Raw genomic sequence first — 20,555 nt, 5'->3', positions numbered from 1 at the left:
CCACAACAGCTGGGATTGGTCCGTGCAGAAGCCAGGATCCAGGATTTCAATCTAGGTCTCTCAGAGAGGTGGCAGGAACCCAAGTACTTGAGCCATCACCTGTGGCCACCCAGGGTGTGCAGGGAGCAGGAATGGAATTGGGAGTGGGGCTGAGACCGGAAGCCAGGCGCCGTGATGTGAGGCAGGCGCATTCCTACCGTCATCTTAGTCACTCGGCCAAATGCCCGCCCCGCTGGGAGACAATTTCGGAGTGAAAGAGAATGACTGGGCGAGAGGGCCAAGGCGGGTATCACGGGGCCCAGCCTGGAGCGGGAAGAGTAGGCTGCCTCGGCCGGCCAAGGTGCGCACGCTCGGGGGTGGCTGCTCCAGGGGCGCCCCCCAGAGCGAGGCTGGGCACCGCTGGGAGCGCTCTGCATCTCTGGCTGGAAGCTCAGCCCAGCTCTTTGTTTTCAGCCTTGAGCTGGGTGCCCCAGGTTAGGCCAGGCAGCCAAGGGGCCCAGGGCCGCAGGTGCCTCCAGTTCAGGCCGGGCAGCTTCCGCTGACATCCTGAAAACACGGGGAGACGTCCCAGGCGCTCAGATTACCACTCCGGCACGCCCCGGAGAACGCACGCACAGGGAGGTGGCTCGCAGGCCCCCGGGCCCCTGCCCTGAGCCCCTCCCAGAACACACGAGTGTCTTGGTCTCTGCTGCCCGCATCTCTGAGCTACTCCCCTCTGCTTCCACTCCGCCATGGGTTCACGTGCCTCAGCGCCCGACGGCCTGCACGGGTTTTTTGTTGTTGGTGGTTTTTTGCTCCTCCCCCTGGGCCTGAGTGACACGGAGCATCCCCAGTCATTAGCGCAGCTCCTTGCTCTGGAGCTGGGAGAGTCCGGAGAAGCTTAGCAAGGACTCACTGAGAAGCCGGGACTGGGCTTGTCCGTGGCCTCACAGACCCGGCCCCCAACATTTTGCTGTGTCCATTTCTCAGTCGGGCGTCTCAGCCTGGCTCCCAAGACCTTCCACACCCTCACAAATCTATTTCTTTATTCGTAGTTCTTCCCCACAGGCAGATTGTTTTTTTGGTCATACAGGACAACTCACAATGCCCTGACACTTCTTAAACTTGCCAGCCTCCATTTTTTGCCGAAGACTGCTCTTTCTACTTGGACTGCTCTCCTCCTTGACCTCCTCCAATTCCTCCCAGTAGAACTCCAATCCTTCCTTGAAGAACCATGCCACTTCCTGCAGGAAGCCTTCCTAGATTCCTTGAAGCAGTAGGTTCTCTTTTCCTTTGGACTCTTCCTTGAAGCTTATAACCTGCTTTGTCGTAAGCACCAAGAGGGCAAGGGTTTGTATTTGTTATATTTTTGTATACCTCTCCCTCCCAGAGTTTTGCATGTAGTAGGTCCTCCATAAACACTTCTTGAACTGGACAACATGACACCTGCAGCTTGGGTTGCTGGAGCTGGCGGAAGGGGAATGGGGTACTTTGGGGGCTTCAGGAGGCTGTAGGAGTGTGCTCAGAACAGGGAGGCAACGGGGCAGGCGTTTGGCTTAGTGGTCAATGTACCTGTGGCCCACACCCACTCCTGCCCCTGAGTTCAGCTTCCTGCTGATGCGACCTCGGAGGCAGTGGCTATGGCTTAAGCAGTTGGGTGGAGTGAGTTCCCAGCTCCTAGATTCAGCTCTGGACGTAACAACAGCCCAAGTGGGCATTTTAGGAGTGAACGAGTGGATGGGAGAGCTCTCTTTTGTGTGCTCTTTCTTGAAAAAGAAATGTATAAAAAATAAGTGAATATAGATATTGATGTAGGTGTAGGTAGCGAATAGGCAGCAAGGAGCTGGGGTGGGGTGGGGAGTCCAGGCCCCTCTCCATCAGGACGAGGAGGGTGTGTGGCAGAGGAGAGCAGGCGGCTGGGAGGCCCTGGGGTCGAAGGGCACCAGGTGTTGACAGGGACTCCAGGTTGCTCCTGATGGAGCCCAGCTGTGCTGCCTCATTGACATCAAACAGAGATAGGAATCTGTGCCTATTTCCTCCTCAGGCTGAGGAGTCCTGGGAGGGCTATTCCCACCCGCCTGGAGCCTACTCATCTGTAAGATACGGGGTGAGACAGTCATACCCCACCTCCTGCAGCTCCACTGCTCTGCTCTTTTATTTATTTATCTTTTTAAATACTGATTGATTTGAAAGTCAGGCTCACACACACACACACACACACATACACACAAAGAGAGAGAAGAGAGAGACTCTTTCATCCACTGGTTCACTCCCCAAATGGTAGAAACGGCCAGGGCTGGGCCAGGCTGTAGCCAGGAGTCAGGAGTTTCTTCTGGGTCTCCCACTTGGGAAGGAGGCCCGAGCACTTGGACCACCTTCTGCTGCTTTCCCAGGCCGTTTGCAGGGAGCTGGATGGAAAGTGGAGCAGCCGAGACTCGAACCAGTGCCCATCAGGCATGCCGGCATCACAGGCCGTGGCCTAACCTGCTGCACCACAGCGCCAGCCCCTGTTGTGCTCTGCTGACTCCCTGGTGTGGGAAGGAGAATGAGGCCGGGTGATGGGGATTTGTATAATGCCCCTCATCCCACCCTGCCCCCCACCTGCCAGCCCCAGCTTCAGCACCAGGAATGACCCCATCCAGGTCCCATGCTGTGTCTCCCAGAGAAGGGGACAGAGCCTGAAGCCATGGGAGGCAGGTGTGCGGCCCAGGGAGGCCGTGTGTGTCTGGGCTTGCAGGGTGCAGCATAGGTGGCAGGCCCAGGTTACCACCCCCAGGGCAGGCTGCTCAGGAAGTCCCCTTTCCCTTCCTGTGCCTGCTTCCTTCCTTGCCCTGTCGCCAGCATGGGCGTGTGCACCCAGGGAAGATGAAAACGTGGGCAAGTATGCACCTGGGGGTGATGAAAACCAGCCACTCCCCTGTGTGGCTCTGAGGAGGTCACCCGGCCTCCCCGAGGCTCTGTCCCCACAGCTGGAAATGGAGACCTTGCGGCTCACTCACAGGGCCGGCCTCTGAGGCAGCGCTAAGATCCTGCTGGAGACACCTGCGGCCTAAGAGCGTTTGGGTTCCAGTCCTGGCTCTCTTTCTTTCTTTCTTTCTTTCTTTCTTTCTTTCTTTCTTTCTTTCTTTCTTTCTTTCTTTCTTTCTTTCTTTCTTTCTTTCTTTCAAGATTTATTTATTTATCTGAAAGTCAGAGTGAGAGAGAGAGAAGAGGCAGAGAGAGAGAGAGAGAGAGAGAGGTCTTCCATCTGCTGGTTCACTCCCTAGAAGATGGCCTCAATGGCCAGAGCTGCGCCAATCTGAAGCCAGGAGCCAGGAGCCTCTTCTGGGTCTCCCACATGGGTGCAGGGGCCTAAGGACTTGGGCCATCTTCTGCTGCTATCCCAGGCCACAGCAGAGAGCTGATTTGGAGGTGGAGCAGCTGAGTCTCGAACTGGCGCCCACATGGGATGCTGGCACTTCAGGCCAGGGCATTAACCCCTTGTACCACAGCGCCTGCCCCGTGGCTCCATTTCCGATTTCAGCTTCCTGCTAAATGCTCACCCTGGGAGGCAGCAGGCCATGGCTCAAGTACTTGGGTCCCTGCCACCTGCATAGGAGACCAGATTAAGTGCTGGGCTCCTGGCTTTGACCCACTGTGGCTGTTACTGGGCATCTGGGGAATGAACTAGCACAGGGAGATCTCTGTCTCTCTGCTTTTCAAATCAATCAATCAATCAATAAATAAAATCAATAAATAAAAGAAACCCAGAGACTGCCCTTGTGAAAATGTCTTGGACTGTGCCTGCTGCTACATCTCTCTTCCCTGAGTCTGGAACCAGACACTTGCCACAGATGGGTCCCAGGCCACAGGGCAAACAGTTAATGCTGCTCAGTGAATGCACTGGGCGTGGGGCACGGAGGGGAGGCTGGATGACAGCAACGGACAGCGGGGTGTTGCCCCAGCAGGCCCTGGTTGCCAGTGAGGCAGTGCCACGCAGCCTGCAGCTCTATTTATGGTGTGATGAAAGCAGCAGGAACTCTCTGGAATTGCCTTTGGGGGTCCAGCATTGCCCCCCAGCTGATGGACAGGAGGTGGGCAGCATGGGGAAGGCTGCCGGTCCCCTCGCAGGCCTGGCCTGCACACACACTGTGGGTGTTCCTGCCACTCTTTTGAGCCTGGTTCATCCAAGGCCCCCAGTTTCTAATCTGGTTGGGAAGGATTTATTTTTGGGTCCCTGTAACCTAGCAATGGGCTCACATGACCAGTGGCAGCTGCAGGCTGAATATACCGTTGGATCTCAGCTCCTGGCAGGGGGTGTGGGCCAGACTGTTGGGGAATAAAGGGACTGGAGAGGCTCTCACCTCTCCTTCCTCCACCTCCCTCCGCCTGGCCTGCGGATGGTGGGTAGGGGGAGGGCGGTGGGTGTCCCGGGAGTAGGCGTGGCTGGTGTTGGCAAGAAGGGGCTCTGGTCAGCTGGAGCTGAGCTGCAGTGGGGAAGTCCCAGCTGTGAGCCTGCTGGGGGCGGGGGGGCAGAGGGCTGGGTGTCCACGCCCAAGGAGGTGGCTGCAGAGGACCTGCTGTAGGCATGCGGGGTGGGCTTGGGGGAGGGGCGCTGAGGCCAGGCTGGGGAGGAGGTGGTTGACAGACAGTGGATGTTGGAGATCTCTCGGGGACAGCCCTGGCTGGTGCTGGAATCCCAACAGTCCCCTTCTTCCCTTTGTCTCCTGCTAAATTGTTAATATTCATGGGAGAGAGCGCACATGAAGCTGCCATCGGTGCAAATGGATTTCTCAGCCTCTTTGCTGGGAGCAAGTTTGGGCGGAAGGCAGGGAACACGAGGCAGGAGGGCAGGCGAGGCTCTGTAGGGAGGCTCTGGGGAGGCCACGGAATCAAATCAGCATCGTCCAGTGCTTATCGAATCGGCAGAAAGACGAATGAAGGAGAACCTGGGCCTGCTTTGAGGTCTCCCCGTGGGGCAGGAAAGGGCAGATGGGGGCACATGGCCCTGTCAAGAGGTGCTGGGGGTCAGGTGAGGGAGGGCTGGCCCGAGAGGCAAGTCTGGGCTGGAGAGACCAGTTCTGAGCGCCAAGGTGCCTGCTGCAGTCCCGAGGACTGGGGGCCGGGCCCTCCTCCTGGGTGTGTGAGTGGCGTGGTGGACTACGGCTCTCCCACATGGTTCAGGGCTTGCCCATCTCCTCACCACCTCCTTTGGGCTCAGCTGTGAAAGGAGGGACCAGCAGGGTGGGTGGGGGATGTGAGAATGATAGCTCATCCAAATCCTGCTTGAGATCATTCCACGAGGTGCAGCATAGGAAGTGCCTCTCTAGAGTGGGCCCTTAAGAACTGGGAACGTTCTTACAATTGCTACCATTAGCTGGCCCCAAATTAGGATAGACAGTTGTCCCTCCTGTCTGTCTTTGTCTTTCTCTCCTGAGCCAAGAGGTTCTCGGATCTACTGCTGCCCAGTACGGCCTTGCCCAGTGGCTCTCTGGGAGTGCCCGCAGGCCACCACACCGCTTGTTTGACCAGCTGGGGTAACTGTGCTGGCTCCCTCAAACTTGGGGATCACTTTCCGTTTGTCCTGTTTGCATCGCAGCTTCCTTATCCCTGTTAGATAAGACAGGGCAGGGCTGGTTGAGGGTCAACATTGTTAAGTCACCACTTATGGACTCCAGCATCCCATATCAGGGCATCAGTTTGAGTTCTGGCTTCCAGTTCAGCTCCCTGCTAATGCACCTGGGAAAGCAACAGAACAAGGCCCAAATGCTTGGACCTCTGCCACCCATGTGAGAGACCCCGGTGGAGTTTCTGGCTCCTGGCTCCTGGCTCCTGGCTTTGGCCTAGCCCAGCCTTGGCTATTGTGGCCATTTGGGGAGTGAACCAGCAGTTGGAGGATCTCCCTGTCTCTATCAATCAATCAATCAATAAATAAATAAACAAGTAAATATATATATATATTTTAAAAGGTGCTGGCTGAGACAATTGGAGTTCTAACTCTGCTCCCAATTCCAGCTTCCTGCTCGTGCAGATCCTGGGAGGCAACAGTGGCTGGGTCCATGCCACTCGCACATGAGACCTGGATTGTGTTCTCTGCTCTGACTTTGGGTTGGCTCAGCACTGGCTGCTTGTAGGCATTTGGGGAGTGAACCAGCAGATGGGAGCTCTCTTAATTGTTCTCTTTCTGCCTCTCAAATACATAGTGCTCAGGAGCAAAGGATTTTGCACACTTTCTAGATAGAAAAACTAAAGGACCGTTGGCAAACCTGAGTCTTACCATCAATCGGTACAGCAGACCCAAACTGGACCCCAGGTTTTCTGTCCCAACCTAGCACTCCTTCCATAATCCTGCTGCAGTGAACTGAGTCTGTCCCCCGGGTTCTTTCTGCCCCTCTGAGGCTCTGCAGGAGGGCTCTGCTGAGCAAGGCCAGGCTTTTCCTAGTCCCGGGAAATGGCTGATGCCAACATGATCTTGCCACCACCAGGACAGCTCAGGGTTTGATAGAAATCGCTTTGACATCTCCAGGCCTTATTTTCTTTAACTTTTTTTAAAGATATTAATGAATTTAAGTTATTTATTTGAAAGGCAAAGTTACAGAGAGAGAGAGAGAGAAATCTTCCATCTGCTGGTTCAGTCCCCAAATAGCTGCAATGGCTGTGGCTGGGTCAGGCCAAAGCCAAGAACCTGGAACTCCATGCAGGTCTCCCACGTGGCTGTAGGGGCTCAAGCACTTGGAGCACCTTCCACTGCCTTCCCAGGTGCATTAGTAGGGAGTAGAGCAGCCAGAACTTGAACCAGTGCCCATTTGGGATGCACATAACCTGCTGTGCCACAGTGCCAGCCCTGTCTTATTCTCCCTGTACTCAGGCATGCCCTGTTCTGCTGTGTGTTTTAAGCTGTTTTCTAGAAGGCGGTAACTCCTTCAGTGGAATCAGCTTTAGAGCTTCAGTCTAGAGTGGTTTTTTTGTTTGTTTGTTTGTTGTTTTTTGTTTGTTTTGTTTTGTTTTAAGGTCTTCCTTCCATTGGTTCACTCCCCAAATGGCCACTACGGCAGCAGCTATACCGATCCGAAGTCAGGAGCCAGGTGCTTCCTCCTGGTCTCCCATGCGGGTGCAGGGTCCCAAGCACTTGGGCCATCATCCACTGCCCTCCCTGGCCACAGCAGAGAGCTGGACTGGAAGAGGGGAAACAGGGACTAGAACCCAGTGCCCCAACCGGGACTAGAACCCAGGGTGCCGGCGCCGCAGGTGGAGGATTAAGTAAGTGAGCCACGGCACCGGCCCCTAGAGTGTTTTTTTTTTTTTTTTTGAAGATTTAGTTATTTGAAAGGCATAGTTAGAGAGAGGCAGAGGCAGAGGCAGAGAGAGAGAGAGAGAGAGAGAGAGAGAGAAAGAGAGAGTGGTCTTCCATTCACTGGTTCACTCCCCAAATGGCCGCAACGGCCAGAGTGGGCCAATCTGAAGCCAGGAACCAGAAGCTTCTTCCAGGTCTCCCACGTGGATTCAGGGGCCCAAGCACTTGGGCCACCATCCACTGCTTTCCCAAGTGCATTATCAGCGAGCTGGATGGGAAGTGGAGCAGCTGGGACTTGAACCAGCGCCCAGATGGGATGCAGGCACTGCAGGTGGCTGCTTTACTTGCTACACCACAGCACCGGCCCCAGCCCAGAGCACTGTGGGTAGACCTCTGGAGACGACGTGGGGCTAAGGGGGAAAAGGAAATGCTTCTGACTTCCAGCAGACCTGGGTTTGAAGCTGACTCCGGAACTGAGCAGCTGTGTGACCTGGGAAGTTACCTCACCTCCGGCATCTCTTTCCCTGCCAGTGGCACAGGGGAATGGCTGCCTCAAGAGTGGTGTGAGAATGGACGGCACGGCATGCTGAGAGCATGGCCCTTGTAAGAGCTCAGGGAGTGCTGGCTGGCCACAGCAGGGATCTTTGCATTGGCTCTGGGCTGGCCAGTGGCCTCTTGGTTGTGGGCCTGCAGCCCCTGCCCCTCTGAATTCCCTGCATGAGTCACTGTTCTCATGGTGGTTGGGGTTGGGTCTGGTAGGAAGTTCTTGACTTCCTTCCTTTCCTTTTGGAGACAGGAGTCCCTAGATGGGCGAGGCTCAGGGCAGAAGGTTCTGAGATGGTTATCACGCCTGCATTCCCTGTTCAGGTCCATGGTTCTGAGCAATCTCTTCACTTGTCTGGGCCTTGGAGATAAGGATGCCTTGGCCTGTACGATGCCCTACAGCTCTGCCATGTTTGGATCTTACCCCTGGGCATCAGTCATGTGCCTGGGGGAGCTGATAAGTTTCTTCACAGCTAGTAGGAGACCACGCCCCGTCGTCTCACCTCCGGAAGCCCGTCATGTGGAATGCTCCATGGTGACCTGCCCCAGCTGTTTCGTCCTTACAAATCCAGACCCATCTGAGCCTAACTGGGTGGCTGGCTCTCCCTTTTCCTTCAAGGAGAGGTGTTGTGGGGGTACAAAGTGGGGTTCAGAGGGATGTTAGAACCCCCGTCTCCACCAGCCCCCACAGCCCCACTCCGAGTAAACCATCTGAGAAAACAACAAAAATGTGCTTTTGCTGGAGCCAGGGCAGGGGTTAAGACAAGACCTTTGCCCCCATCCCTCCCATCCCCCAATTCAAAGTGAGCCCTCCTCCTGGCCCTCATCGTGATGGATGCTCGGACACACCCTGGAGCCCCCGCACCTCCCTGGCCCAATCTTGGGGTCTTGCATCCACACCCTAGTTCTGATGTCACATGGAACGGTAGGGCTGTCAGGAACCCCAGAGATCACTCGTTTTCATGTCCTCTCTGAATGGACAGGAAACCAAGGCCACAAGTGGGCTGTGACTTGCCCAAGGTCGAACGGCTAGGAGGGGCGCCGGTCACGTCTGGGACTGGACTTCCTGACTCCAGGTGCTCTTTTTCACTTGATCGCGCCCATCAGCAGGCTCTCCCCTGCCTATTGTCCTGGGGCCCCTGAAGCTTGGGAGATGCAGCCCAGCTCTTGGAAAGAAGCAAGAGGAGCTGGGCTCGCTCCCAGGCACCTCTCCTAGGGTACCATGGCCTGGCTGCTTGCTCCAGAATGGCTCAGAGGGGCTGGGTGGGAAGCAGGAGGCCATTAGGACCCAGAAGCTCTCAGAGCATCCTGCCCTGCCGGCTGCCTCTCACCGCTCACTGCAGTGGTTCAGGATTCAGCAGCCTTGGAGAAGCATCAGCTGAGAGGAGCTATCACATGGGAGCCGGGAGCTGCTCAGCAAAGGTAGGAGTTGCCGACTAGGCCAGGAACCAGGGCCAGCCCCAGGGCCTGGTGGTAAGTGCTGTGGCCCCCGACAGAAGGGGAGCACTCCCAGCGCCGGCTCACCCTCCCTTACGATGGGCAGTTTTGTCGGGGGATGGCCTCCCAGGTATCCCAAAGGTGGTATTGGGGTGTGAGCACCTCTGAAGCCTAGGGCTGGAGGGCTGATGGCCTTCTGCCGGCAGGAGGACAGACAGCCTGCAGCCAGCCTGTGCTCTCCACCCGTCTTGCTCCGTGGCACAGACACGGGGCCCCCACATCCTAGAGACGGATCCTTTGCCATCCAGGCTGACGGGTAACTGTGTCCTGGGGATGGCAGTGTCGCTCCCTAGAAATCTGCCCTGCTCAGTTGAGCACGCTCCTATCTGGCGGCAGGCAGGGCTTGGGTCCTCGTCTCGACGGAAACTCCGGGTCTGAGAAACAGGTGAATCCCAGCGACACCTCTGTGGCCTTGGGCTGGGCACTTACACAGCTTGCATCCTGAGACACAGATATGTGGGACTTGGCCAAGGCCCTCCCTGCGGGGGGCCCAGAACTCCGTCCCTATGGTGGCAAAGCCTTCCAGGTCCTGAGAGGTGTGGAGGTGCGGGGGGAGGCGTTGGAGGAAGCAGTGGGAGGACGAGAGCCTCTGGCTGGGGTGGGAGGCACGCCACTCTGAGAGCTGGAAGTAGAAGCAAGCTCCCTGGGAAAGTGCTACAGCAGCACAGCCCTCTCCTCCCATCCAGCCATCCAGGAGCGAGGGCCAAGGGGCCAGGGACGTGGGTCTGTCTGCTAGGAAGTAAACTGGAATCCTGGAACTCAGGCGTCATTGTGGCGGGGCTGAAGGGACTATGAAAAAGAGAGAAATGTCCAGTGCCTTCTTGCCCAGGGCTCCATCATGGCTGCATGGCACCCTTCCTTCTCCACGTGGAAACCACTTCTCCACGTGGAAGCCCACACTGAGTGGGCCATGCTAGGTCAGACTCTTGCTGTCCATCCAGACATGGGGGCCTAAAGCTACCGGGGACTCAGAACCACACCTCTGGGCCCCCCTTCACCAGTGGGAAGGCCGAGTCAACCATGACATGGAGAGGAAGAGGCAAGGACGCTTCCCCCTCGTACTTCTCGGAGTTACTTTGTCCCTGGTAGACGGTCTTAGGGAAGCTGATGGCTCCACTTTTGTGCCCTCTCTTCATCTTGTCTGTGAGGCCAGAGTCTATGTGGCCATCTTAACTGTGAGATGAGTTTCCTGCTATCCCTGGAGAGAGGCACGTCTCTAGGCAGCTGTCCAAAGTTGAGACTGTCTCAAATCCAGAAGCCTGGAATACCCTTGCCAGAGGAGAGAGTCTCGGCTGGCAAACAGATGATGGAGTGAGTATTGCTGGAGTTTGTGCTAAGGGGCAGGGATTCAACTGATGACTCGGAGTTTGACTAGATGCACACAACTGCTCGCAGTACCCACTGCACGCATGGCATGCCACAAGTTGGATTCATGCAAGGTGAGCGATGATGCCCAAACCCGTGGTGGTTGCAAGGCTGTAGCGGTGGAGGACAGTGAGGCCTGTCTGGCCACGTGCTCCTCATTCCTACGGTCACAGAAATGGTGGGTTTTCACATTGAGCAGCCACCAGATCCTCTGTAGCCCAGGCACTCACGGAGATGTCATCACATGTAAGACCCATGCAGATCATCCAGTCCAACCATCCCCCTTCACGCGTGATAAAATTGACACACGGAACTGATGATGTGTCTACAGAAAGGCCATCAGATGAGGCATAGCCACAGTTTTCTTCTAATTCACGTAACTCAGCACCTTCTACTGAGGGAATCTGGACAGCAAGAATAGTGTATGAACAAGAAAAGCATTTTGAAAATTACATTAGGCAACCTATTTCAGTTACATGCAAGTTCAACATAGTCTGAATGGACACACAGAACACCTTCCCCTGGGAAAAGGGGACCCTGAAAGCACACACTTCCCCCTCCAACTTCGCTTGGCTCCTTCCACGATCACAGCGCTCCAGTCACTCTCACACCTACCCACACTCCTCACTCCTTATTCTGTGACTGTGGTTAACCGGCCAGAACCAAGAGGGCTTCGGGCCAGGGACCTTCCAAGGGTCAGCTCCAGGTGACTGGAGGCCCGAGGAACTGTGGGCACCAGCAGGGCCATGGCGGCCTTGAGAAGTTGACGAGCAGGTGAAGGGTAGCTTTCGAGTGACACTTTAGAGTGCCCTTGGGGCTCCGGGAGCAGGAGGGGCTGCATGAGCTGGCCTCCCGGTCTCCCTCCAGCTGGGACGTTTCATTTTCACTGCACCTTTTCCACATTCCCAGCGTGGCAACTCTTGGTCCTAGGAGTGGTGACGTGAGAAGAGACTAACGCGAAGTCCCCATTTCCAGGTGATAGCTCTTGAGTGGTGAGAGACATCTGTAAAGACAGCTAAAATTCAACCACCATTGACTGGATGCTATTATATTCCAGCCAATGTGGAGGTCGCCCTCATGCACAGCATGGCACGCTGGGCAAGAGAAGTAGCCCTGGGTCGGAGCCCAGACCTTGCCACACACTAGCTGTGTGACCTTGGGTAAGCGACTTAATCTCTCTGGGCCTTAGGTTTATCCCTTGCAAATTGGGGATAAGAATAATGCCATCTCATAGGGTTGTGTGAGGATTCACATGAGTTAAAAAGGGGAGGGTGCTCAGAACATTCAGAAACATTATTGCTTATCACTAGTATTGTGATTAATAAATCACACAGGCGCCTCCACACACGGCCGTGTAACAGCTTTTATTCCCTTTGTTTTACAGATGCATTTGTGAGGAAACTGACACTCCGAAGAACTGCATGGTCAGAGGACTGCTCAGGCCCCGGGCTGCGAAGTGAACCTGGCGCTCCTTCTACCCTCCCGTCAGCGCCTGCCGTTCGGAGGAAAAGCGAGATCTGGAACTTTATATAAGCAACCTGAAAACTGGGGCGCTATCCCAGAGAGCAGCGGGACCCTGAGAGAGGGAGACAGAGGACTCAGACCCACTGGCTGACAGCTTTGCAAGAGGAGACGGGTATGGAGAACAGGGGAAAGGAAATGGAAGAGGAGGAGCCGGGGGTCGCTCAGAAGTTGGAGTGCTGAGTGCACAAGGCTCCCACTCCTCTGTTTCCTGCCTCTTCCCAGTGTCCTAGGCAGACCTTGGAGCCACCTGCTGCCACCAAGGGGAGACAAGCGCCTGAGCCCTCAGCTGCTTGGCCTGCTGCTTTGCAGCCAGAGGGACCCCTTCCTCCCTGCTCACAGGCCACTGCGAGGAGCCTGTGTGCCTGGCCCCAGCACCAGCTCCCCACAGCCCTGCAGAAAAGTAGGCAGCCTGGGCCTGGGCTCAACAACCCAGGGTTGTGGACTAGGATGGGGGATGGGCCTGTGACAGGAGGTACCCTGGGTGTCCTCCTTTGGCCCCATGGAGTCCTCACCCATCCCCCAGTCATCAGGGAACTCTTCCACTTTGGGGAGGGTCCCTCAGACCCCAGGTCCCTCTACTGCCAGCGGGGTCCCGGAGGCGGGGCTGCGGGATGTTGCTTCGGAATCGGTGGCGCTGTTCTTCATGCTCCTGCTGGACTTGACGGCGGTGGCTGGCAATGCCGCCGTGATGGCTGTTATCGCCAAGACACCCGCCCTCCGAAAATTCGTTTTCGTCTTCCACCTCTGCCTGGTGGACCTGCTGGCTGCCCTGACCCTCATGCCTCTGGCCATGCTCTCCAGCTCCGCCCTCTTTGACCACGCCCTCTTTGGGGAGGTGGCCTGCCGCCTCTACTTGTTCCTGAGCGTCTGCTTTGTCAGCCTGGCCATCCTCTCGGTGTCCGCCATCAATGTGGAGCGCTACTATTATGTGGTCCACCCCATGCGCTATGAGGTGCGCATGACACTGGGGCTGGTGGCCTCTGTGCTGGTGGGCGTGTGGGTGAAGGCCCTGGCCATGGCTTCTGTGCCAGTGTTGGGAAGGGTGTCCTGGGAGGAAGGCCCTCCCAGTGTCCCCCCAGGCTGTTCACTCCAATGGAGCCACAGTGCCTACTGCCAGCTTTTCGTGGTGGTCTTCGCCGTCCTCTACTTCCTGCTGCCCCTGCTCCTCATCCTTGTGGTCTACTGCAGCATGTTCCGGGTGGCTCGTGTGGCTGCCATGCAGCACGGGCCGCTGCCCACGTGGATGGAGACGCCCCGGCAACGCTCCGAGTCTCTCAGCAGCCGCTCCACTATGGTCACCAGCTCGGGGGCCCCGCAGACCACCCCTCACCGGACGTTTGGCGGAGGGAAGGCAGCAGTGGTCCTCCTGGCTGTGGGAGGACAGTTCCTGCTCTGTTGGTTGCCCTACTTCTCCTTCCACCTCTATGTGGCCCTGAGCGCTCAGCCCATTGCAGCGGGGCAGGTGGAGAACGTGGTGACCTGGATTGGCTACTTCTGCTTCACCTCCAACCCTTTCTTCTATGGCTGTCTCAACCGGCAGATCCGGGGGGAGCTCAGCAAGCAATTTGTCTGCTTCTTCAAGCCAGCTCCGGAGGAGGAGCTGAGGCTGCCGAGCCGAGAGGGCTCCATCGAGGAGAACTTCCTGCAGTTCCTTCAGGGGACAGGCTGTCCCTCGGAGTCCTGGGTTTCCCGACCCCTACCTAGCCCCAAGCAGGAGCCACCTGCCGTTGACTTTCGGATTCCAGGCCAGATAGCTGAGGAGACCTCCGAGTTCCTGGAGCAGCAACTCACCAGCGATATCATCATGTCGGACAGCTACCTCCGTCCTGCCCCCTCACCCCGGCCCGAGTCATGATGGGCCCTGGACGCTTGGAGGGAGATGGGGCTGGGGGCCGGTTACCATGGCAAGGACCACCTTGTGGGACCACCTTTTCCCAGCTAGCTGGGGCTGGGACTGGAGTCTGTGCACACAGCTTTTGCTTAGTGTTTCCTGGGTCAGGAACAGAGCCCAGAGGATGGACGTCTGGCCAAAGCCTTGGATTTGGCTGTGCTCTTTGACTTCTGGGGGAGGGAACCTGGGTATGGTGAGACGGTGACGAGAGAAAGTGTTACAAAGGTGAGAGGAAGCCTCTCGACCCAGGCATTTTCCATGCCCAGGAAGCAGGGCGACTCCCTAAAGGCAGGAGGTGGAGGATATGGGACAGCAGGCCAGGTTTGCAGTCATTCTGGGGGCCATTTAGGATATTTCATTTCTCAGTGTAATTGGCTAGGGCAGAAACTGCACCCAAGCAAGGTAAGAAAACGACCCGACCCACGTCTTATTTCCTTGAAATGTTTAAAAAGAGCTAAATTAGAGCCAAGTTGTTTCCGTTTGAAATGACAGCTCTTTTTCTGATTTCTAAAAAGTTTATGTCTTTGAAAGGCAGAGGCAAGGGGGAGGGCGGAGAGAAGGAGGGGAGGGAGAAAAAGGGGGGAAGAGAGAGAAAAGAAGAGTGAAGAGAGGAGAGGAGAGCGAGCAAGAGCTCCCATCTGCTGGTCCACACCCCAACTGCCAGCAAAGGTTGGTGCTGGGGTGGGACCAGGCCAAAGCAGGGAACTGAAGTCAAGAATACAATCCAGGACTTTCATGTGAATGGCCGGGACCCTGCTGCCTCCCAGGGTCTGCATTAGCAGGAAGCTGGAATCAGGAGAGGAGCTGGGAAGTGGATCCAGGCACGCTGATGAGGGGAGGCAAGTGTCTTAACGGCCAATTTCTCTAGTTTTATACCTGAGATTTCTTTAAATTGAGAGGGCCAGCAGGGTGCATTCCTTTCCCGAATTTGGCCAGAAGCAAAGGAAAACAGAAATTGGAGAGGGGCAGAGGACAGGAAAGCCCTCTCCTACTCAGGAGAAGCCTTTCCGTTCTATGTTTCAGTCTCTCCTGCATTTAGGGCTTGAGCTCAGCAAAGACAGTAAGACAGCTTGGCTTTTCCTCCCTGTCTTTTAGGATGGAAGCTAGAATTGGGAGTTGGATGGGTTAGCATTTGAATTGCTAAGGCTGCTGGATACAGAGGCTAGGGAATCACCCTGATGAGTAACACTGTGAATCTTTCTTTCCAGGTCTGGCCTCCCTGATCTCTCTCCTTTCGGCAGTGACCCACCTCCAGCCCCCTGGACAATCGGGTACAAGAGTCGAAGGTTGGGCATGGGAAGGGTAGGGTTTCCATGGTCTGTTAATGCCTCTTTACTCCTATACATCGCTCTCAAAATTAGCTTCAGTGACAAAGACTTACATCTCACTCCTCTCTGCAGCCCTGGGTTGGAGAGAGGGCACAGGAGTTGGGCTCAGCTGCTCACTAATTGAAACTGTAGGAACCATGGTGGTTTTTATTGATAGTGGTTATTTTTAAGAGAGAGAGAATGATTAAAAACTGGACAGGACATCCTAGCTAGGATCACCTGTCCATTCCACTTCCCTAAATTGAATCAGGCCAACACCAAAGGGTCAAGGCAGGCTGAGGGGGTGGTGTGGTTTATATTCAAACAAATTCTTGAATCACTGAGCATCAAAGGGGGAAAATGGGCTGGTGGGAATGGGATAGTTTCCCATTTAACAGCTAATAAATAATTTTTATGATCAAAAGTTATATTGATATCAACATTGACTCCTTCAGTTCAATGCAGTGCATAATAGGTGAAAACCCACTATTCCTTGGGACCCATACAGAGGATATACAGTCATTGCCTTCAAGTGCTTTCTAGTCTAATTTGATTGGATCCCTTGTGTTTTTACAGTGTTTAGATCTGAGAAGCATTGCAGAATGTTTGAAAAATATATTGGAGCATATATCCATGGTTCTAACTTCCGCAAGTTACCTACTTACAGCAAGATACCTACACAGAGCTTCCTGCAGTGTGGAGAGTATGGAGGCTGTAAATTAAGCTCTCTAATGAAGAAAAAATTCTCAAATCAAAGTGGGCAAACATAGCCCTCGTCCTAATGATCTAGGGCATTTTCCAGGTTTCTGTCTTCCCACAACTAGCCTACAAGTCCAGTCTAATGCCTATTAAAGAAATCCCTCACATGACAGTATAGTGAGGAGAGTGACTGAAAAACAGGTTCACCTCTCTCTCCCCTTTAAGATACACTCATACTGAGGAATCTCATTCCTGGTTGGGGGTGGGGGTGGGGGGACTTTCAGCCACTACACAGCTAGTAGACCTGCAACACTGCCAGTAGGTGGCAGTGTGAGTCCAGTGGAAATAAGGAAAGGTGTGTGTGTGGGGGGGGGCGACCAGGAGGGCCTTAAACATTGCCTGGCAGCCATTTTGTCAATTTATTTTGCCTTTTCCTCTGACTTTGCACTCCAACCCTTCCTTCACATACATCAAAGAAGTAAGTTCTGAGTGCAAGGATATCTCCAATTCAGGTTGAAAACTCCTGACACTGTGATCTCATTGGTGTTTATCACAGAGTTTGACATACATGGGTTAATTTGCCATTTATTTTTCCCTGTGAGAGTGAATTATGAAGGAAATAAAAATTTTTTTCTATTATGCTCAGAACTTTCCTAACATTTCTGCTATGACCATCTTCCAGGAGTTTTCTGGATGCCAGAACAGGCTGGTAAAATTCACTATGTAATCCTAAACTCTCAACATTATTCTCGGACAAAGCCAAACCTTTCTGGTACACTGAAGAATGAACAGGTTGAGGCGATCATCTTGTCAGTTACTTCTTTCCTGCCTTCTGATGGTGTGGGGGACTCCCAGTCCTGGAGCTGGGCCTTCTCTTGTCAAGTGTCCCAAGGCAAAAGGTAAAAAGGGTTGAATTTTGTGAAGTCTGACAGGTCTACTTACTCACTGTGTGAACTTGGGAAAGCTGCTTAATTTCTCTGAGCCTATTTCCTCATCTGTAAAAATGGGGATTATTATTACCTACCTCACAGGGTTGTTGTGAGGATGAAGAGATGAGATGTGGAAGCACCTAGCCATGCCTGGCAAATAGGTACTCAATAAATATTGGTTTTTCTTCCCTTTCCTCTTGCCCTTTTTCCCTAGAAATATTGATGGCAGTAAAGCAATTCCTTTTATTTTAACAGTCATTTAGGAATGAGTGGCAGACCTTTCAAACTTCGAAGTCCTGGCACTGATAAACGTTATGGTCACTGAGGCTGTTGAAAGTGACTCTAATCCTTTGATCAAACCTTCCTAATTAATGAATCATCATTATATAGACCTGTCCATTGGGACCTTATATTGTAATGTTTAGACTCTACTGGGGAAATAATTTTAATCATAGGGTAAGGATATAAGGGCTGCAAAAGAGCTCTTCCTAGAATATATGGAGAGAGTAATTGGCACTGTTTGTCAGTTTAATTAATTTAGGACCACCTTCATGTATTATCAGTGAAAGAGCGTCATCAGCTAGGGGCTTTTACAGGGGATTTATTAATGTCCAGGTGACAGTATAACTGAGAGGCAAATTTTACTACACTACCCTTTTTGGTGTGGGGCAACAGGAAATTTAAGGAGACTCCCAGTATGCACTGGTTTGTTTCACAGTGAGGGGCTGAGGTTGACTTACATTAAATCCTATGCCCAAGAGTGGCGTGTATTGGAGAGAAGGGCAGCGTGGACATTTTATGGAGGAATTACAAGCTTACTTGTTAGGTTACAGAGCTTCTAGTCACAGAGTAACTAGTGATTTCAAGTGACGCTTTGCCGACATAGGAGCTGGGCAAATCTTAAGGCAACTGACATTCATAATTAATAGCACAAGGTCTAGGACACACTTTGAGAGCACAAGGCATGGGCCAACGAGGGCCAAAGAGGGATCGCTTAAGTCCAAGGCATGGTGAGGCCTGGCCGGGACCAAGACTGGGCACTTTGTTCCCATCCCAACCGCTGGAACAATCCTGACACTGCCTCGGTGTCTTCAACCCGGGGGCGGGGAGCGCTGGGTCTCCAACAGCCAGAAATCGATGACATTTTCTGGCCAGCGAGAAAATCTCATTAGAAGTTACCGTGGGGCTGTGGGGGCTCTCATTTGAGAATTTCCTCCCTTCCTCACCTCCCCCAAGCATCCGCTGTGTGACTCTCTGGGAGGGCCCTCTGAGCTGGAGGCCTCGGTCTTTCTCCATTCATCCAAACCAGGTAGCTGAGAAGGTAAAGAGAGATTAAAGTTGGGAGGCACGCCGTGAGTTTGACAGAACCCCGCAGCCCCGCAGCCCCGCCGCCCAGCCCAGCCACACCTCTCGAGGACTTCCGCTTTCGGTCTCACCTCCTCTCCCAGAGAGCTCCAAGCAGTAACGGCCGCAGGGCGTCACCGGAAATGTCGTAAACGCCGGATATCCGGTTCCTCGGGGCGCTAGGGGCGCTGACGGAGAGGGCCGCCGCCCAGCAGTAGACGCTGCCTCAGCCGGCCGAGCCGCAGTTACTGCGGTGTGTGACTGAGCCCGGGCCCAGCCGCCTGTCCCGCCGCCGCCATGGGCTGCACGTTGAGCGCCGAAGACAAGGCGGCGGTGGAGCGGAGCAAGATGATCGACCGCAACTTGCGGGAGGACGGAGAGAAAGCGGCCAAAGAAGTGAAGCTGCTGCTCCTCGGTGAGGGGCTGGGGGCGGGGCTGGAGCGGTGGCCGGGGGAGCCCAGGTCCTGGCCAGGCCGGCCGCACGGACCCCAAAGGGATTTGTAGGGTTTGTCCGGCGGGCGGCGGGGTCCTGGGGCTCAGGCCCCGGAGGGTGAGATGAAGGGGTGGGGTTTTGGGGTTGTGGAAATTAGGCTGGGAGGGTGTGACTCCGGGCTGGAATTAGGTTTAGCAAAGAGTTTGGGAGTGCAGGGCGGTTGGACGGTGAGACTTCATTAGGAATATGGGAGACGCTCATAAAAGAACTGATGTTAGAGAAGGTTTTACGTTGAGTTTGAGCTTGTTAGTAACCAGGAGGAGAGGTTAAGGTGCTTGCTGGATTTGTATAATGATTAGTGAATTTGGAGCGCGGTGACACTTTATAAAATGAAAGCACTTGAATGTTAAAAACTAAGAATAAATTTTTTTTTAGAAAAGACAAAGCGGTGAGACACGAGCGATTACTTTGAACAGAGATCACTCGCACGAAGTGATTACATAGGGAAAGAGCATGTTAGTAAGGCGGGGGAACCCTTGCGCAGGAACGTGCAGGTAAAGGGCTGAGATACGTGACAGATTCGCAGGTATCAAGGAAAAGAGCTTGGATGCAGGGCTTGTCTGTGCTTTCCCACCCTTTTCGTTTTGTAACTCCTTCCCCAGGTTTTATTAGAAGAAGCGGGAGTGGTGTGAGCTGAGGGTACTGAAAGAATGGCTTGTTACGGCTTGTGGCAGATCCGTGGACGACAGATTGCACATTGGAAGTTGTTTGAATGTTTGTTAGGGATACCGTGCTGTGGGGATAAAGTTATTTTAGGGTAAGTTAGGGATTGAGCATGTTTACTGTGAAGACTGTTAGATTTCTGGTGAGCTCTCTATCTTGTTTGTTCTCTTCCAGGAAAAAATACTGGCCTCAGGAATCACTGTTTATAGTTTCTCGTATCCGTTTTAACCCATTACATCCTGAGTTTTCAATTTTGTGAATGTTTCTATGACATAATGTTTATTTCAAAGTTAACATAAGTGGTATATTTATTGCTTGACTTTAGTTTTTTATAGATGCCTCTATATAGGACCATGATACATATGGGTTAAGTGGCTTTTGTGTATTGTCTGATGCATCTTAGCGCAATTTAGTTTTGAAATTTTTGAAACTCAGTAAATCATATAAAATGTCCTTGTGCTAACTTACAATAAACCAAGCCAGATTTCTTCATTATTAGTCTTTACTGTAGATCAGTTAGAGAAGAATAAATAGGCGTGATGATTTCTGTAAGTAATAGAACTTGAGACTTATTCTGTATTTCAGGATGTGCTTGGTACCCTGACAGTGTCTTTTAGTGTTAACATACTGGCTTGGTTGTAGATTGCAGAAACCCTGGTAACAGCTTTGTTGGATATAGGGGAAAAGTTATACATTGGAACCTGAGCTTTCAGTGTGAATAGCTGAACTTCTGGAAGGCTCTAGACGGCCACTGTCTGTATCACAGGTATCTTCTGTGCACAGGCATGGTCCCTGGTACCTGGTCGGCACTTCTTAAATATTTACTGTTAACAAGCATAAGCCAGCTAATGTTGGACATTTGTCCTTGGGGCCTTTCAGAAGTTTCATGGGAAACACAATATTCAAGGTATTAGCATTTTCTATACCGATTGATTGGTTATGAAATTAAGGGTATTTTTTTTCCTCAGGACATTAGCCCATTGTAATACAGTTATAAACTGTGAGACTTTATTCCAAATGGCAGGATTTGGCAGGCAGAACTTTGGCA

General features: G+C 53.5%; 2 protein-coding genes and 1 long non-coding RNA gene across 5 annotated transcripts in view; 2 read left to right on the top strand and 1 right to left on the bottom strand.

Annotated features, from left to right (window-relative positions):
- Positions 1-12,011: 12,011 nt before the first annotated feature.
- GPR61 (G protein-coupled receptor 61) lies at positions 12,012-14,245 on the top strand. Its single transcript, XM_002715804.5, has one exon. The coding sequence runs from the start codon at positions 12,681-12,683 to the stop codon at positions 14,034-14,036; it is 1,356 nt and encodes a 451-aa protein (XP_002715850.3). The 5' UTR covers positions 12,012-12,680; the 3' UTR covers positions 14,037-14,245.
- A 3,272-nt stretch (positions 14,246-17,517) lies between these two features.
- On the bottom strand, positions 17,518-18,576 carry LOC103350102 (uncharacterized). Of its 2 annotated transcripts, none has more exons than XR_016210807.1 (3): positions 18,444-18,576; positions 18,234-18,320; positions 17,518-18,154 (listed from the first exon to the last, which is right to left on the bottom strand). It is a non-coding gene; the product is annotated as an uncharacterized LOC103350102 (long non-coding RNA). The 2 variants fall into 2 exon arrangements; XR_518157.5 differs by having other exon boundaries at positions 18,415-18,508.
- The window catches only part of GNAI3 (G protein subunit alpha i3), a 51,971-nt gene continuing 49,957 nt past the window's right edge, over positions 18,542-20,555 (top strand). For both annotated transcript variants that reach the window (XM_002715803.6, XM_008264734.5), the window contains exon 1: positions 18,542-18,766. In XM_002715803.6, the coding sequence (XP_002715849.1) occupies positions 18,649-18,766 (118 nt within the window). In that variant the 5' untranslated portion in view covers positions 18,542-18,648. The remainder of the gene's footprint in view (positions 18,767-20,555) is intronic.

The sequence above is a fragment of the Oryctolagus cuniculus genome, chromosome 7 (genome assembly GCF_051225735.1).
Source record: "Oryctolagus cuniculus isolate XC-2025 breed Fujian yellow rabbit chromosome 7, ASM5122573v1, whole genome shotgun sequence".
In the NCBI taxonomy this organism is placed as follows: domain Eukaryota; kingdom Metazoa; phylum Chordata; class Mammalia; order Lagomorpha; family Leporidae; genus Oryctolagus; species Oryctolagus cuniculus.
This window is presented reverse-complemented; position numbering and strand designations above follow the sequence as displayed.

What these genes read in the sequence shown, in the direction of transcription:
- GPR61 (XM_002715804.5), top strand. Translation starts at nt 12,681, where the DNA reads ATGGAGTCCTCACCCATCCCCCAGTCATCAGGGAACTCTTCCACTTTG.